Source organism: Oreochromis niloticus, linkage group LG22 (assembly GCF_001858045.2).
Source record: "Oreochromis niloticus isolate F11D_XX linkage group LG22, O_niloticus_UMD_NMBU, whole genome shotgun sequence".
Classification (NCBI taxonomy): domain Eukaryota; kingdom Metazoa; phylum Chordata; class Actinopteri; order Cichliformes; family Cichlidae; genus Oreochromis; species Oreochromis niloticus.
The window spans coordinates 14,711,854-14,730,768 of record NC_031985.2 but is presented as its reverse complement, the minus strand read 5'-3'; the positions used below and the strand labels follow the sequence as shown (position 1 = coordinate 14,730,768).

The 18,915-nt window shown below is 41.7% G+C and overlaps 2 protein-coding genes across 8 annotated transcripts in view; one reads left to right on the top strand and one right to left on the bottom strand.

The window, feature by feature from the left end:
- Positions 1-18,915, top strand: part of ext1c (exostoses (multiple) 1c) — a 101,907-nt gene that overhangs the window by 13,360 nt on the left and 69,632 nt on the right. For 3 of the 6 annotated variants that reach the window (XM_019350807.2, XM_013272573.2, XM_025902169.1), the window contains exon 2: positions 16,605-17,996. In XM_019350807.2, the coding sequence (XP_019206352.1) occupies positions 17,050-17,996 (947 nt within the window). In that variant the 5' untranslated portion in view covers positions 16,605-17,049. Of the gene's footprint in view, positions 1-5,169; positions 5,447-5,880; positions 6,458-16,604; positions 17,997-18,915 lie in introns of those variants that run through there. The other 3 variants (XM_013272574.3, XM_013272575.3, XM_013272576.3) reach the window with 3 other exon arrangements.
- LOC100707454 (probable thiopurine S-methyltransferase) lies at positions 1,101-3,847 on the bottom strand. Of its 2 annotated transcripts, none has more exons than XM_019350811.1 (9): positions 3,684-3,847; positions 2,984-3,124; positions 2,622-2,714; positions 2,399-2,531; positions 2,071-2,123; positions 1,908-1,982; positions 1,682-1,767; positions 1,545-1,589; positions 1,101-1,367 (listed from the first exon to the last, which is right to left on the bottom strand). In XM_019350811.1, the coding sequence occupies exons 2-9, from the start codon at positions 3,079-3,081 to the stop codon at positions 1,249-1,251; spliced, it is 702 nt and encodes a 233-aa protein (XP_019206356.1). In that variant the 5' UTR covers positions 3,082-3,124; positions 3,684-3,847; the 3' UTR covers positions 1,101-1,248. The 2 variants fall into 2 exon arrangements, with proteins under 2 accessions (XP_019206356.1, XP_019206355.1); XM_019350810.2 differs by having other exon boundaries at positions 3,499-3,832.

Here is an 18,915-nt window from a genome sequence, read left to right as displayed (position 1 = left end):
CATAATCTGTGCTCGCTATTGAGTAATGTAGAAAAATAATCTTGTATCAGTGGTCCATGCTGCTCGCGTTGGTGTACTAGTGTTTGGGATGACAACGTTTCTGATACTCTGGGCCTCTTAGCATCAACTGAGCAGTGTTTAAATGCCACACTTACCTGCGCATTGTTGATGACCATGCCAAAGCCATAATGACGACCATGTACCCATCTTCCCATGGCTGCTTTCAGGTGGATAACACAGCATGCCACAGAGCTCCAGTCATCTCAAGTTGTTTTTTGCATGACCGTGAGATCCTGTGAGATGACAGTGGCTGACAAATGTGCAGCAAATGTGTGACGCTGTCATGTCAATATGGGCCAAAGTCTTTCAGGAACGTTTCCAGCACTTCATTGAATCTATGCTATGAACAATTGAGGCACTTCTGATTGCAAAAAGTTGGTGCAACATGGCTAATGTGCAAGGTGTACTAATAAAGTATCCAGTGAGGGTGTTTATGCATATATACATTAACTACAAGTAAGCAGCACAATAACTAACAACACCAACAATCATAAACCAGTGCAGGAAAGCAGGGATGAGGGTGGTTGTCACTAAGCAGGCTTGTGCTGCTGTATTTCTGTGCTTACACTCGAGTGTATAGCATCTGTCAGGTGTATGTGCAAATATATGACCAGTATATGAGGTTATAAAATCATATTAATCTTATCTTGTTGTTCTTACTAATTCTAATACTATCTTTAATAATGCATAATGGAGTTTTGTTTGAAATGCATTAGAGAACTTAGATGCTTAAGGCTGGATGGTTAAAGCCACCACTGAATAAAAGGTTTGTGCTGCAGGGGTGACTCCCACAGTCTTTATGTTTGCAGTTTTAACTTTAAGGCCTCTTTAGCATTTCTAGGAAGCAGTAAGATATCATTTATATTGGAATATATTGTTACTGAGAGCTGGCCTTTATCACACATATATGTCGACATATTCTAAAATCAGTGGATTGTTTCTCATAGAATTCATATTTTCTGAATTCAATGTGGTTTTCTTTAGTGTAAAAGTCATAAAAACAATTAAACAGCTATAAAACTCATTAAAAACACCAGACATCTTGTTCTATGATCATGTTTTATTAACATGTTATTTGATCCATAACAACAACAATAAAAATGAGAATGATAAATTCCCTTAAATTTCAGGCACTTGACTTTATTTTTTCTTCCCAGGATTTTCTTCTTCTTTCTCCAAACTCAGTCTTTAGTTGCTCTTTGGCGTGATGAGGTGCACATTTTCAGTAAATTTATCCAGTCCCCAGTTTCGTTGTTTGTCCGTGAGGGCGTCCTCTGACTGCAGCAACTCTATATCACAGCTGCTCCCTGAATTTAAAGAAAGTAAAACAAAATAATACACAATTAAAAATGTTTCTAATTAATCTTATCCTTTAAGACCCCAAGATTTTCACAAATCTATTAGTTATCACTTATATTTCGGTTAATGTGTTGGCACTGACTTTATGATTGTGTGCAGAAATAATTATTTTTCATAAAACTCACCAAACAGACTGTGTACTTGCTCGTCAGGCACGAAAAAGGGAGGCCCTAAGAGATGAACAGATTCAAAAATATGTTTTTTTTTTTATGTTTATTCTCTCTCACACACACACACAATATAGAAACGATATATAGAATACCTTGATATAAATCAGGATTGTACAATAAAGTGTCCAGGAGGTATCTGCAGTCTTTGGCCATCAGAGAAATAATAAGGGCAGCGTACCTGCATAATAGCATTGACATGGAACATGGATACATGTAATACAGTGTCAAACTGTGTAAAACATAATGTTTTAGAGTTTATTTATTTCGAAATAAATATCATTTTAAGGGTTTAAAATGAAGGTCATGATCTCATCTTACTTTTCTCTGTCTCCTGGGTTGATGGCCACGAGAGAGCCCCTGTCCCAAATTGCTCCAAACTGACCCTCGATGGAACTGTGAAGTTGGAAAGGAAGTAATTTTAATAACAGTATTTTAATTATTTTGTTTTAAAAAAGCACAAAACGATATGTAGTTTACTCACTTGGAGAAGTTGTACAGGTCACACTGATACAGGGAGATGTTTTTCTCTGAGTTCTAAAAACGAAAGACAGCACGGATGAACAACTTGTGTCTGTTTTAAAGTAAGCAATATATCTTTCTTGTAGCTTGCAGCCATTCTGCCCAAAATCTCACTGAGATCAAAACGGTTTTCAGAAGAAAGAGCTGCTCACATGCACATAATAAACTCAGGCATCACCATAAAAAACTATATTCAGCGTAAAGACACTGAATTGCTGAGAAGCACTAACACTGACTACCTCGGCTTAGATCATTTAGTGGTCGTGTTTGCACACATGAAGTTCACCAACCTTGTAAACCTTTGCTCCAGGTATAGCAGGCACAGGCTCCTCAGTGTACGTCATGTTGTTCTCCTCAAAAAACTGACGAATAGCCTTTTCAGAAATCTCCACTCCAACCACTGAATGGCCCATGTCTGCTAGCCTGAGAATCATGAAAAAAAAGGGTTAGCAAAGATGACAACTGACACTAATATTGATCAACTTAATTTAATTTAGTAAGATGTTTTCATACCACTTCATATCTACTGCTTTCCCACACAGAGGGAAGAAGAAGCGAACTCCTGTTCGTCCATTGAGAACTTTATCAATGTTGTTCTTCAGCATCCTGTTAAAAAACAGTATTAACAGCAAAATACACATTCCTGCTGCAATCTCATGTTGAGGTAATGTCTGGTGATGTCTGGATCAGCCGTATTGATGGTACTTGTCTTAAAAATAGATAATCTAAGCTCACTTTCTAAAGCTTTTAACAGGACACAGCTTTAGGTGGTGATGCACCTTTATAGTTGATGTAATCTTCATAAGTCTTACATGCATTTGGGCTACTTTTGCACCCGTACTCCACTGAACTACATAAAAAAGTGGGGTCATTACTTGTGCACTTCAGGCTGATGGAAGCCGATTTTGTTCTGTTGCCAGCGTTCCTCCCATTCACCGAGGGCCATGACCCGATCTGCCTGCTGTCCCAGCATGCTGGTTATGTTTGCCTGACGATCAGCGGTTAAAGGAGAGCAGCTAGACAAAGAGAAAAAGAATTATTTGTTAAAAAAAACCCACTTCATGTGGCTGGAGGCAGGAAGAGAATGCATGATCCGCACAGGATTATGGTCTTGCACATAAAGACACCTACAGCAACCGCAAAATGTAAGCACGTGTGGTCCATGAGCTGTCACCTGCATACAGGGTTACAAAACCCAACCGATGGGTCATTTGAATCTTCTGGTAGATAATCATCTGCATTAATCGTGGATCTGCACGAGCTTGTTGTCACGTTATAAACTAACGATAACCAAACAAATGGTTTGAATAACGGCGTCGTTAAAGCGTCATTCTTAAGCGCAATTAATAATTATGTAATAGTTTCATAACAATGTCAGATCCTCGCTTACCTTGCAATAGCACGGCATAAAAACAACCACAGTACTCGTAAAAAGACATTAGAACCGCACATGTTTTCCCGTAAACTCAAAGCGTGTCTCTCCTGAATGAAGACTGCTAATATTTGTTCAGCAGCACAGCTGACTGGGCAAGCGCTCCGATCAATAAACGCAGCGAGGCTCGCCTGAATACTTACCCCGAGTTTTGCCTGCAAGGCAAGGCGTTTCGTCGAACTCTCGGTAGGCTGTCTCTCAGTGTAAAAAGTGCGAGAAGGAATGCTTTGCCTGGGAGAATGAAACGAGGTTTTGAAAATAAAGATCAAGCGGGTTTTATTTCTGGTTTGGGAGGAGCCTGATGATGCATTCATGTTACGTCAGAAAAATGTGACATATCAGCATTCTGAGTAACAGTATCTCGTTCTTAAATCATTGCTCAAGATTAAGCAAAGGAATACAACAAAAGAAGACAATGCGAATGTTGTATATGTGTGATTAGAACTCTTGGCTAATTTGATGGTACCTTTTATGCAATGTCTCTGGGTACGCAGGGTTTTTTCATAAAGGCTCGTCTCGTAAAATATTAGATTTTATTTTCAGACTACAGTAAACATTACACTCTTTTTTTCATACGAGAATATACATTTTACCTCCTTGTATTCTGAATTTTTATTATTCTCGTTTTTAATTAAATAACCTTATGTTAAAATGCTATATAAATTCTATCTTGAGTTGCGATATGCATACCAGAATTTGCTTTTTAAATTGCCCATGTATTCCTTTGCGATATAAATAATGCACTATTTCCATCATGGATCCCTCTCTTTCCTTCCCTTTTCTGTAAACGCTTGCTGCAATCACGATTCAAACTGTGGCAGCTGTCACTAATCCTCAGAAAGCCTCTGGACTGTTGCACAGTGATTAGTCTCGCTTGCCCAGCCTGCCTCTCTCCACGCTTGGGTTGGTACGGCTCCAGTGATACGATGTTGTCAGCAAGACAATAAGAATTCATAAGGAAGGACGGAAGGACGGAAGTGAAAGGTGTTTTCCGGACGCACAGTGGCGCAAGTGTTTAAGAAATCCCGGTTTTACACTGAGGCGCTCTGGCATAGGTCTTTTTTCCCTAGTTTCTACTTCATTAAAAAAAATGTTGTAGCTCGTCAAACATGCAAAGATGTGGAAATTTAATCATGTAACATTTAACGACATTACTTCACACAAACATAGGCTAATAGAACACAGCGGCAGTCCATAGGAGAATTTAGATATTATTGGTGTTTGCAAGAGGAAAAAACGGATATTATAAAGCTGTAGAATCTGCCCGTTATATGGCCAAAATAAAAAAAAGAGGCATCTTGCTGCACTCTAATTTAATGTAGAGTAATAATGTGTTGTAGCCTATTCTCAACTTGGCCATCAACGAAAAGCTATTTTTAAACAGCTGATAGAACTACTGAAGCGAGGTAATTCTTCTATACTGGTCTCCCTTATAAAGAGCTGTTACCTGCTTATGGCTCTGTTTAAACTGGTGTACTGGAAACAATGCTTTCCACCAAGGCGGCAAGATTGCTATCTTTAGCCAAAATAAACAGCGTACTACATTCAACACTCAGAATGAACCACGAGAAAATGTGACGTTCCTCTGTGTCGGTTCAATTCCTGTGCGTAATTCGGGGTTTCCGAAGCGCTCCAGCTGTGCAGGGTCGAGTCCAGATGTGTGTGTTTTTCTTTACGGGGCGACGAAGACGGCGAGGAGCTTCTGAACCAATCACCGCCGCCCGGGGGCGGGTCGAGTGTGAACTGTTGTGGATATGGAAAAATGGACAATTTATCACGCATATTCATCATTCATATCCCAAAGGGGAAAGCTTTGGTTGCACGCTGATTTGATTGGCAAATGCCTGGCCGTGGTGTGAAACGGAAGATCACCAGTGGGGAGGAGAAGAGCGTGGTTCGCTACCCGGTAAGGGCGAGCTCTCTGTTGGGGAGAAGTCGGGGCGCAGTGGGGATTGTACTGGGTAATTGCTGCTATGTTTAGAGGAGGCTGTGATTACTGAGAATGCATTTGAGCAGTAAGATTAAAGCAGGTGGTTCTGTTGACATCTAAGAAATAATTTCTGTAGCAATATGTATTTCATATTTTTTCTTTCATCTTGCCCTCTGTCCTGAAGGCGTAAATCACCGCTGCAAGCTCACGCTCTTTAAAAATCCAAGCAAAACGCTTTCAGATTCGCTGTCCACCAGCTTATGATCACGGCACTTGCACTGATAGCCGGGATAATAGCCTGTAAAGTGCGTTTATCTGCTCGAAAGCGGCAGCTGACTGCTATTAGCCACTGATGTATTGTTTGCATAGCGCTCAGCGCACCTTTGTTACTCGCTGCTCACTGACACGGGAATCTCAAGTGCTCGTAGCAGCCCTCACCATCATACGGAACAGTAAATCTGAAAGACTTGTTAGACCGACTCTTTATCAATTAATGCGATAAGGTCACTGACGCTTAAAGTCATTCTAAGAGCAACAGGGGCACTTCAGTCCACCCCTGGATTACATGAGACTACCAGGCTGCCTGTATTTGGCAGCATGTAAAACCAGGTTGCTGTCGGAGCAGCAGTGAGTGATGGGGAGGCTGTCCATGGTGCTCTGACGGAGAGAGGTGCATGCTGGATAATAATAAAGGAGAACACGCTGTGAGGGATTTGGGAAATTCGGAGGACATGGGGGGGCGGCGGCGGGACATTCCGCTTTGGCATTGTTAATATTATGTTTTTTATTTTTGGAAGCGCCTGGACTGTGCGTACAGTGTGCGCTGTGCCAGAAGGTGGGAACTTAATCATATTGTAAGGCTCCGGATTTGCAAGGCTCCGGAGGAGAAGTTGGTGTCTTGAGCCTCCAGAGCTCGTGTCATCCGAAAAAACGGGCTACGGCAGAGCCGCAAGACAACACGATCAACAGTTCAAAGCGCAACTGTAGGTATGGTTCTGGTTCTGGTTCGGGGGGGGGGCAGAGCACATATCTCAGTGGTTTTCTGTGGCATGTTTTGACAGTGAGATTTGCACACCTTGCTGTGTCACACTATGACAGATGCCTCTATTGACTCCGGTGTAATTTGATACAATAGGATCGTATATAGCTGTGTTTTGTAATTCTAACTATATCTCTGGGATATTGGGGGAAGTCAGCACAGGCTTCTCCCCCTGGACAGATGGGCTGCGGGTTGCTCTGCCACCATCCAAGAATATTAAGCTAAGTAATGTAGTTCAGCTGTCCTACTGTTTCCGCTTGCAAAATAGTTGGCAGTAATATCAAAACAAGAATCCTTTTACTCCAGTATGAAGTCTTTCCAGACATCTTTCTAATTTGATGGAGATTGTGAACAGACCACAGGCACACTGATTATACAAGGCATGTGTGCACCAGTGGAGTGTGCATATCACTGACTGTATTATGACTTCTTCCTGAGAGGCTCATTCAGGGAGCCCGGCAAAATGATTCTCAGTCCCGAAAATACAATGGTAATTCTAAATTAAGTGCTTTCCATCTCCTTTAGTGCTATTTTAAAAAACACCTGCTCATCTTCTGATGCAGTCTAAATGGCATTGTTTTGTTCTGATGCCCAGTTGTCTTAGCTAATGCCCATCTTGCATTAGCTAATAGCTCAGGAAAGACTGGAAAGATTGCCTGCTTTCACATCCCACTAAGTGCTCCACGTATTAATGAATCCCAAAGAAACAAACAAGGCTGGCAGAGTTCATTGCAGCATTTAATTACAAGACTCTAGTTATTTTTTTCTTTCTTTATTTATTTTTGATGAAAAATGATGGTGACCTCGCTGCTTCCAAACAAAACGCTGTCATTATCACTGAGGTTCCAAAAAAACCCTCCCCAAAAAACAAAAGGCTCTCAGGGGAGGCTGTATCTTGACAATAAGCTGTACATGGATTTCATTTGATTTATGAAATGACATTTTTTGTAATGGCAACCTCCTCATCTTAATGGGATTTCTCATTCATGATGGTTCTGTAATACCTTCCCTCGTGAATAAGACACTCACAAATCTTGTCATGTCAAAGCCTTTGCCAAAGCTAGATGGAATGCATATTCCACGGACAGCAGGAATTTCCAATCACACGTTCCTTAAGTGGGCTGAGTTTGGAGTTTGCATTGTGCAACCTTTTGACTATCTGTTTTAGTATTCTATTGTTGGTCATTCTCCTTGTGTAAGTGTGTGTAATGTCTTAAAGAATGTTTTTTGTTACTCTTGTGAAAGCTGCAGTCAGTTGAACAAAAAGAATGTTTAAAAAAAGTATTTTCCCCACAAGATTGAGAAATTCTTATTCGAATTTCACATGTCAGAGACGCAGGGCTAATTAACCTCTCTGCCTGGAATGTTGTTCGTCTTTCTTATCCTAGGGTCAGATCGTATATCTAATCAGGTGTTGTCAAGGTCAGATTGTTTATAGTCCCATCTGATTAGAGTTCTGTGATGAGACTGCCTCTGGGCCAAAGCTGCAGAGATAAGATGCGCCGCAGGTAAGATGCACTGTTAGCAGGACCGGTTAATAAGGCAGATGGATTCGCCTGCATGCTGTTTCTGCTGTGTGCGTTGTCAGGTGCACAGCCAGCCACTGTGCTGTATCAGTGTCCTCCGAAGGCTCTTTTACTCTACATGCTTGGACTGGTGTGCTATTGTTACTCTCCGCCTGTGTGATATCCGCACATATTCTGTCCCCGTGTTTTAGGACTGTAAACACCATTGCCAAATTCAGAGAGTGAGCTTGAACTTCCTAATAAGTGTTCCTGCCCATCTTGTTCATTTTGTTAATTAGCCCTTGTGGCGTTGGAGTGCAGCATATTGTTGAGACATAATTAATCAACCAGGCTTGTAATTACGCCGGGTTTGGAATGTGAGCGTGGTTTGGAGACTGGTTCCGTTGCAGGGCGTTCAGCTTGAGGTAAACATCTTATTAACCGTGTCGGAGTACCTTGGCCAAGGCGGAGCAATGCGGTTTTATTAAGCTGGAGACGAATGTGCTGTTATCCATATTATGAAAATGGCCTCATAAAAGAACCGGTGCTTGATTAAGTTTATGGCCATTATGGTTCTGAGGTGGTCGAGCTAATGGAAAAAGACTTCAGTAGCTGCGTGGAGACAGCAAGAGAGATGATTTTTTTATAAAGTAAAAAGTCATTTGTTCAGCAAAGACCAAAGTGTGTATGTGCATCTGCTTATATATGCATACAGTGTGTGGGAGTGTAAAGAGCACCTCAATTTCAAAGGGCAACTAGTACGTAAGGACAGAAAATGGAACATGGATCACATCCCAAGCCTTTAATGCAGGTCTGTCAAAGGAGGAAGCCCTTCACAGACTGAGTGATGTGACTACAGACAGGCAAACCCCTCATACTCACTGACTCCTAATCAGGTTTTATGTTTTGAAAAAGCTATAGAAATGCTTTTATTTTCCAGGTATTCAGATTTATTATGCCAGAGAAAAACACCAAGAACATAAAGTACAAAGAAACATACACAAAAGCCATTTTCACCAACGCTCCATAGCCCTTTTATAAACATTTCCTGATAAAAGTGCAATTGAGAATGCAAATGTCCATGCACAACTTTTGAAGAGCGGGGATAAAGGCATTGTGTTTACCTTTATTGCACAAAAGGACGAGAGCACAATGGTAAACTGTGTCTAGAGCAGATTCATCCGCATTACACTCCTGACTCAACTTCAGGTCTTTACAAATTAGCACAGACAGCATGCTACTACAAAGTTAGTGAGGTACCCAGAGTCACGTTAAGGCCAAGTAGATCCCAACCCAACAGCCAGAGCCGAAACTTGAACAGCTAACAAAAGCTGTAATGAGCAGTCAAGCTTGTAGCATCGTAGCCTCCATCTCTACTTGAGGAACCTTAAGCTGTGCTGCCCTGTTCTTTATAGAGAGTACCCTTCCCCACAAGCCACACTTGTTCACTCTCTTTCTAATTGTACTGTCAGGAACTTCTAACTGGGGCCTTTAGAGTGTGAGATGTAGCTCTGAGCATTCCACAGTCTGACCTTGAAGTGAATATCCTGGGATAACCTCTGCTGGGAAGATTGTGGCATTTTGTTCACACACATTTGAATGCTGTAGACCAGCAAAATGCCCAAACTATTGCTTCTATAGATGCGCTCATGCTGACTGATCATTTAATATAGGTAATGATCAGCATTACCAGGCTGCTACTCACCTTCTTTAATACCATGAAAGCAGTACTTGGTGTTAAGGGGGTACTTAGTTTTTCACAGGACTGTATAGAGTCCTTTAAAAACTATTTTTTTACATTAAGTGAAAGCATCCTGACCAAAACAAACATTGTATAGATACACACTTACTCTACTGCTGCGTGTTACATTTAAAAACGGTCACCCTCAGAAAAAGCTCTAACCTGCTTCTGCTGACACTGTCAACTTAACTCAGCGGTTTCCAGCCTAGGGGGCTTTATAACCCTAAACAGTCTACATGCAAAGCACCCTAAGAAGCTAATATGACTCATTCCTTGAATTGGCCTCCGTAGTCTGTGAAATATGCAAGTATTAAGGGATCACAAGTAGAGACTGGTTTCATTTCAAGGATCACACGCGAAAAACAGTCGGTAACCACTGTAATAACATAAACAACGCAGTGCAATGATCCTCTAGTCCTGGGTCACGCTGTCACATCTCTCGGGCCTGTAATAACAGGGTCCAGCGTTTAATTTTAGCTCGACTGAGCCTTTCACCTCACCACAAGATTTGTGTTTTCTTCAGAACACTTTATTTTGCTGAACTAATATATCGCCAGCAGCAGGCCAGCAACAACATGCACGCCAGATGTGCATTTAAGTATAGTTTTGACATATGCTTGCATACAACCACAAAAACTCACTGAAATCACTTGTATTTGCAAAGGGCAATCCCCCAGGATGCGTCTCAGGCTGTGGTGGGCTTTCATCCTTCAGGTGGACTGTCTAACTGTATCATTTGGAAAGGGATGGAGATCTCATTTTACCCAGAATTTTACCCATCTAGTGTCAGTTTTCAAGCTGCACTATGTCTGCCCAAATCATTTCAGACATAATAATGCTGCTGTTGCTTCTTTGACAGTGGCAATGACTCTGCCATACAGAGAATGACTGTAATGGTAGTGGATTTCATTTTGAGCATTTACAATGTCAGTTGTGCTCAGCACTGGTGCTGTGGCCAGAAAACATCAAATTGAGCAAATAAGGAAAAAGCCAATCTGTCACCGAATGACAGAAACCTCTTTTATAAAAATATCCCTTCTGGTGGGAGAGAAACGCAAATTGACAAATGCTGAATTTCTAGCAGAAGGCCATCATCGGCAACATCCATTTCAGAACAAGTCAGTTTTCATTTTCTATCAAAGCCTGTATAACCACAGTTGAATAAGCTGCTGTGCAAACACAATTCAAAGGAGACATGGGATGACAAATTTCAATTCCATTTCCTGAATGACTTAATCGTGTTGTTCTCTGAAAAACTACAGCAGGTAGAGGCAGTTTAGGGACACCCATAAGGCCATCAGGGAGAGAGATTGAGGGCAGGAAGAATAGGGACTGGGTCCAGCCATCGCCCATAGAATATCGATCTCAGAGCTGAGCTCTTTTCTCCTTCCTCTGTTATTATCTACTATTCATTTGCAGATTTCGACTAAATATTTCCACGTCCTCCAAATATTATTGCATTTATCAGGCAGGTTTGCTTCCAAATTAAATTACCGTCAATAGATTGTTAAATCGTTTGAAGCTTTAATCCTTAAGAGTACTTCACCGTGGCCGCTATTTCTAATTCCATTAATTCCATTTAAAAACTGCCAAAAAAACTGACACTTCTCTCATTTTGTACCGGCACTTTGATTACCTGAAATGGTCTTTTCTAACCTTGGTGATTATTATATTTTGTTTTTACGGTGTGAAAAGAAACAGCAGTAAACAGTGAAGCTGATATTAATGGGATGAAAATATATGGAGTAATCCTACATGGGAGTGTCATGGGTGCATTGTGCTGTAAATCTTTGGTGCTTATAAAGGAATGTTCAGGGCAGGGTTAGGAGTGGTGGACTCCCTCACTTACAATGTGATACATGTAATTATGTACAGGGTAATACAACCGAATGACTATTAATGGAAAATAATCAACTTTAACTGGTATTAAAATTGGTGTTTACAAACACAAGACACTTGATTAAATGCACCATTGCTATTACTGGCCTCTGATTCTCTGTAGCATAAATTCAACAAGGTTCCAGAAACCTTGACATGATGACATCACACAGTTGCAGATTTGTTAGCTGAACATTCATGATGCCACTGTCCTGATCCATCATATTCTAATGGTACTCTACTAGATTGCAATCGGGTGACTGTGGAGGCCATTTGAGTACAGTACAACTCTTCTTCAATGTTGAGCCAGTTTGAGATAATTTGAGCTTTGTGACATTGGTGTCACAAAGCCTTCAGAGGATGGCTACACCAGCAGTTTGGCCAATCTTGTCTGGCATCAATAAAGCCTTTTTCACCATGAGAGCTGTTGCTCACTGGATATTTTCTCTTTTTTGGACAATTCTTTGTAAACCGTAGAGATGGTTGTGTGGGAAAATCCCAGTAGATCAGCTGTTTCTGAAATACTCGCACCTACCCATCTGACTCCAAAAACCATCCCATGTTCAAAGTCACTATTCTGATGCTCAGTTTGAACTTCAGCAGGTCGTTTTGATCACATCTGCCTAAATGCATTGAGTTGGTGCCATGTGACTGGCTAATTAGATATTTATGTTAATAACAGACGCACCCAAGAAAGCTGTCCGTGAGTGTTAGATTCAGTCAGAGTATGCTAGAAGCGTAGCATGTTTAGAAAGGCAAAGTAGGTGAACTTACCAAGTATCAAAAAAAGTCTGTATCAAACTGGTTTGTCTTGTTCTTCGGATACATGAACCATAACCTTTATATTTCATTGTTCCAGTCCTGTTTTTATTCACCTCACTGTAACACAATTTCATTGTTTGCTCAGGACATTCTAATGAACCTGCCTAGAAATGTCTTTGCACTTAAGGCAAGCGGATGATCAAAGAATCGTTGGCCTCACTGAGTGTATTCCTCGTTTCTGTGATTCCGAGTTTTTCATGCCTGTCATCATCCCTCTTTAGAGAATGAATAATTGCACATTTAAAATGGTGCAAAAAACATGTATTGTTTAAATGAAACCCTCCAGTGAACTTGGGTAAAGTGGGAAAAAGAGAGGACAGGGAAAGTAAAAAATACAGACTTGATGAATAAACTGAGGTAAGGAGGTGTAGATGGAAAATAAATCACCAAGGGTTGAATTGTAGAGCTCTGAATTCTGCTTTCACCTTTCCTTGAACCCTATCTTTCCACGTTAAGGTCCCTCTATTCAATGAGCCTTGTGGCTTTTTTTCCCCAGTGCTAGTCACCCAACCACAATGATCCATCACCGATCCATGACAGAGGGACTGTCACCACTTAAAGCCACTTACTTGTGTTTATGTGTGCAGCTTTATGTCTGCATCCTCCACCTTATTTGCAGTAGAAAGGTGCTATCAGAGCTGGTCAGGCCCAGGCATGCATGCCTTTATCATCATTATTGCTTATTGTTAATAGCCGCTCTTTGACATTGTACAGTTTGTCCTTGGATACAAAAGTGCACAGCAGAGCTCAAGAGGCTTCCACATACTTGGATATCTTGTAACAATAAATTCTTTGACTGTTCAATTCGCTTATTATCCTCCACCAGTCTGATACCTGAAACCTAACCGCCTCAGATATTCGTCTGATATTTCTCCTTGTATTGTAATTTGAAATCAATTCAAATTCGAGATGGTGTCTTGGTGTCTTATTGTGAAATTCATTTTGTTCATCCAGCACGAATGCAGAGAGACTTGGTGCACTAAAATCAATATCCTTATGGGACTGTTATTTTTGTAAGACTCCTGCAGAGGTTGGGCAAAAGCAATGGCGTCCTTATGCGAAGTGCATTGGCATTAGATTAGATAAGGCAACGGAATCAATTTTTCATGCCCATCATCATTACCATCATTATAATGATACCTTCCATCACTTTTCTATTACACCTTCCCGCCATCACTATCAATTATCCCTGCAACCACAAATCACCAGGACAGAGCTCATTTCTCACCAAAGTGTATCCTGAATAAAACTGAGGCCTAATTGCGCTCGTTGGTGGCAGGGGACATAAAGCATGAAAAAAATAAAGAAAGGAAAATCAATGCCTTAACTAAAGAAGCCAGTGAATTATTGATGAGGAGCATGTAATGGGATCCCAAGTGTCTGTTTCTCCTTAGGTTGGACTGCTTGCATTTCAGTTGTGGCCAGAAAAGTAGAAACACGGGAGGTGACATAAACCACCCACTAACATCTCCACAGGCAGATTAGCTGACCTGAATTATCTGGGGCGCTGTGGCTCACACTCATGGCAGTGGTGCACACACACAAGTCCTATACGCAAGTCTTATGAGCACAGATGTAACAGTTAGACTGCATACACGCTTTCAAGCATTTACTGTTACTTTAATCAAAGTCAGACTTTCAGGAATTTGTTGCCTCTGCTGTTTAATTTTGACAAGCACAATAATAAAGTCGTATTTTATGGTGGGACTAAACTGAAAATGTTTTTAGTATTGCGCCGTTTAGCATTCCATACCATGTTGTAGCAAAGAGAACCACAGCTCAGTGTACTGACTGGGCAACTGACCATATGATGAATCTGAGTTAATATTATTAATATACTGCACTGTGCAAAAGTCTTGAGTCACTCCATTATTTCTTTGTATTTTGGACAAGTGGAGGACAATAGAAGAAGCCACACTGCTAAAAACCAGAAACAACAACAAAATACTTACAGCAGATGAAAAACTGAAAGTCATGTCCTTAAGAAATAAGAAAAAATCCACCAAATACCTGACACGTGACATCTGGTTGATCCATTTCACTGAAGCCCCGTCTGAAATGGTTTCAGGATGGAGGTACAGCCATTCTTAAAACATGGTGGAGGTGATGTCATGGTTTGGGCATCTTGTCAAAATTGATGTTAATATGAACACAGAAAAGTACCATTAAATTTTAACCCAACATTCACTACCATCTGGACAGCAACATTTTTTTCAGCAGTACTGTGATCCCAAATACACTGCCCAGGTAGTAATAATAATGCTGCTGCCCAGAGCCCAGACATGAATATTGCTGCTGCTTGCATCTAAATAAATGCTTTGAATGTCCTTCAAGGAGCCCCTAGAACTATTCCTAAAGACTACTTAAAGAAATTTTAGGAGAATAAAGGTGGTCATACCAAATACTGACTGTTTCCTTGCAAATTATGAAGAAATGAAGCTTAAATTAAGACTTTTACTACTATATTCTCTTCCTCTCTAAATCTGAACATTTGGGGGATTTTTAATAGAAAGTGACACCGAAATCTAGTGCATGTTTATTTGACTGCAATGGGGGCTTTAACCTCGATTGTTTCGTAATAATTGGGAACAAAAGATGTCGATGATGAAAATTGCAGTGACATTTCAAATTGATGCTTTTGTTTGGCCAAAAGCTATTACATTAGCAAAAAATACACAAGCAGTAACATCGAGTGCTCGCTTTCACAAAGTGAAAACGGCAAATGCTGAACATTTTTGCTTGATGAAAGGCTCGAGCTATCAGTTGATTAATTTTCTGTCATCTGAGCTACTCATTCAGCAAAAACAATATACCAAATAACTTTAGTTGTGACATTCAAAGCTCTTCTTAACACAGAGGTCTGCGCGATCTGTCACGTATTTCTCTCACAGCAGAGCAGGAATTTCAGTTTATCGTTGAATAAACTGCAGAAGCCTTGAGTTTATTGAAGCCTTGAGATATTTAGTAAAAGCTGGAACTAAAGAAACAATTACTGCCAAAATGTTTGATTTCTTTCACACTTTTCACCCAGTAAAATACATACTAATTAGAATTTTAACTATGCGCAGCAATTCACATGCAAATCTCCATTCCTGCTATATTTCAGTTTGAGGAATGAAAACCTGCATTGTTTACCCACACCGTCATTGTGCTGCTTGTTTTTGCTGCAAGAGGAGAAGGCAGGCTAGCTTCTCCTTAGCTGGAGAAGAGGCAGAAAGGAGGAATGTGAATGAGAGGTAGAGAGAGGGTGGCCAGGTGAGGCCTGAAAGCTGCCTTTGTGTGGCAGCTGGCAGAAAGAACACTGACCTTCACTGTGAGGTGTGCTCTCCACACAGACACACACTGTAGGTACTGTACAAGTTTGGAGGAGTTATGAGGGGATGTTTGGCGAAAAAAAAATACCGTTGCAAATTTACAAAAAGCCTTCGCTCAGTCCGTCCGCGGTGAATGGACGTCTCAGAGCCATAAAGCGGTTATGTTTTCCTGCTGTGTTTCCAAATCTCAGTTTTAGATGCTAAACGCCGTCTTATTTTCTCCTTCACTGCACCCCAACTGTATCTGCTTCAGTTCAACTGGAGCTTGAAGAGCTCGATAGCATCAAGCCCAGTCAGCTGCTCCCAGTTTCTCATGCTATCACAGGAAGACTATTCCAGAAGTGGGCGCACATCATAGTACAAATGAGCCTGTAAATAGCCATCCCTTTTATAGGAGTGTGGGAGCCGGAGAAGGATGAAGGTAGACTTGACAAAAAGATGATTTTGATGTGTGGCTGATCTCGGTTGGATGCCTTTTTGAAAGTGCGCTGAGTTAACTTTTCCCAATTTTCTCCTTATGAGCTCCAGCCGAAGAAGGATTTTGACAGCTTAAAACCCTCCGCTGCCTGTGAAACATTACCCAGCTGTGGTACTTGAGTGCTATTTGATTATATGTGTGTTTGTGTGTATTAAATGTGATCGGGGGGTTGCAGATTACATATGACTAACTCAAATGAAAAGCTATACCCACTGGGCTATGAAAAGTGTTAGTTACGGCATCTGCTGAGACAGCAGTTAAACAACTATAACCCAGTGTGTTTCTCAGTGCTGGTTGCAGAGCTGTGATGCTGCTCTGTGTACTGATGTGTATTCTTGTTTGTTTACTTCTCCCCAGGAGGGCCCCTGCAGACAGCAGTTGTGCCAGGCACCATGAGGCAGCAAGCTTGGCCTGCGAGAGCGGAGAAATCACTCTTCATCACTCTCAGCCGGGCTGGACAGCGGAAGAAATGTACAAAGCAGCAGCACGTGCTACAGCAGAGGCGGGCTAATACACACATCTGAGCGTACAGTTGAGAGCAAATGGGAAGGCCAGAAAGAGACTGAAAGAGGGGAGTCAGTAACTTAGACTGTGTCCTTTCTAAATGGCAAAGTGGACTGGGCCACATTCAGAGGCAGCGATGTCCTTGTTAACACATTGTCCTCCATTAGAAGCTCCTTGTTAGAAGTTGCAAGTTAGTCCCAAACCCCTGTGAGGCTGCAGAGCTGAGGGGACAAGGAAAGTAAAAACAGAGGACGAAAGCGAGACAGAGCAGGGAAAAAGGAGACTGTCACAGGCCCTCATGCAGGCGCGTAAGAAGTATGTTCTGCTGGGCTTGTGTGCGTGCTGCTGGCTGGTCCTCTTTTACTGGGGTGGAGGAGTCCAGCTGCGTCTACTCCGCTTGCTGACACGCCACCGGGGTGATGTGATGCGCCCCTGGCCCAACTGGACCGACAGAGCCTTTTTGCCCCGCTATGCCCACTTGGATGAACTTCAGACAGACCCTGGGATGGCAGAGTCACCCCGCCAGCGGCGCCAGGCATGGTCTGCCATTTATAAAGACAGCCGCTGTCGCATGGAGACCTGTTTTGACTTCTCTCGGTGTCGCCGTAGAGGAAGGGAAGGGTTCAGAGTGTACATATATCCATCTGAGAAAAACGACCGCGTGTCGGAAAGCTACAGGAAGATCTTAGCATCTATAGCCGAGTCACGATACTACACCTCAGACCCCCGTGAGGCATGTCTGTTTGTGCTTGGGATAGACACCTTAGACAGGGACCAGCTATCAGGACAGTTTGTGCCCAATGTGGATGAACGTATCCGTGGTTACCCATTGTGGAATGACGGGCGGAACCATCTGATTTTCAACCTGTACTCAGGCACGTGGCCTAACTACACAGAGGACCTGGGCTTCAACATTGGCCAGGCCATCTTAGCCAAAGCCAGCCTCAACACAGAACATTTTAGACCGGGCTTCGATGTCTCCATCCCTCTCTTCTCAAAGGATCACCCGCAGAAGGGTGGAGAGCGGGGCTGGCTGGTGAGGAACACAGTTCCACCACGAAGGAAGTACCTGCTGATGTTCAAAGGGAAGCGCTATCTAACGGGCATCGGCTCAGACACAAGAAATGCGCTCCATCACATTCACAATGGCAAGGACATTGTGTCGTTGACAACATGCCGCCACGGGAAGGACTGGGAGAAGCACAAAGACGCCCGCTGTGACCATGACAACCTGGAATATGAGAGGTAAGATGGGCCACAATGAGCGTATGAGTCAATGTGGCATTATATAAGGATTCATAAGAAATGGTGGAAAGGTTTATATTTTTTATTAAGAAATACACAATGGGGTTGTTCTGCTTGCCTTCCCGTTTGAACTTTACATGCTGTTTTATTGGTCTTTTAGATGTAGCTGATTTTCTACAAGCAGTGTCAGGGGTAGCTTTCGTGCCCCACTGGTTATTTTTGTCTCTTTTATTGCTGCACACTTTTTGACTGCCTGAGCTTATGATATTTGGCAGTTGCATCCTAGATCAAAGATTTTAGACACTAACTCACGTCTCTGGAAATTTAGATTCAGGTCACAACTTCCAGCGATCCTTTTTATTCTTAAATTATATTAGTCCTATTAAACGGTGATTGTAATGCGTCTAACTTGTGGTAACTGACCTTGAGCACCCTTACTATTTAGGGTTTCAAATATATTACAATGTGATAGATGGGCAAATTAGGGAATTCAGCCAAAGTGCACATGCAGTTATTTCCACTTTGTGTTTTGTGTGTAATAATGCAAGTCCAGGAAAAAGCATAGCCGCAGCTAATGAATTACAACTGGAACTGCTGTGTGAAACGAACCAAAGCAAAGGTCAGAGCAAAGAATGGCTTTCTGAAATCTGTTAATAATAAACTGCTGTTGGGTTTAAGGGTGCTATTTTTCTTTTGTTCACACCGTCCATGTTTTTCACGGCAAGATGTTTTTGCTCATGTTGCACCGAGAATGCTTGTCACTGTTACTTAAGTCAAGACAAAGAGGTGGAGAGGATAAAACGCATTGAGAAATGAGCTTACAGCAACATCTAAAGTGATTTATTGCTAAAACATATTAATGTCGGGATGTGACGTGAAAACTGGTTGAACAATGTCACAACTAACAAAATATATATTT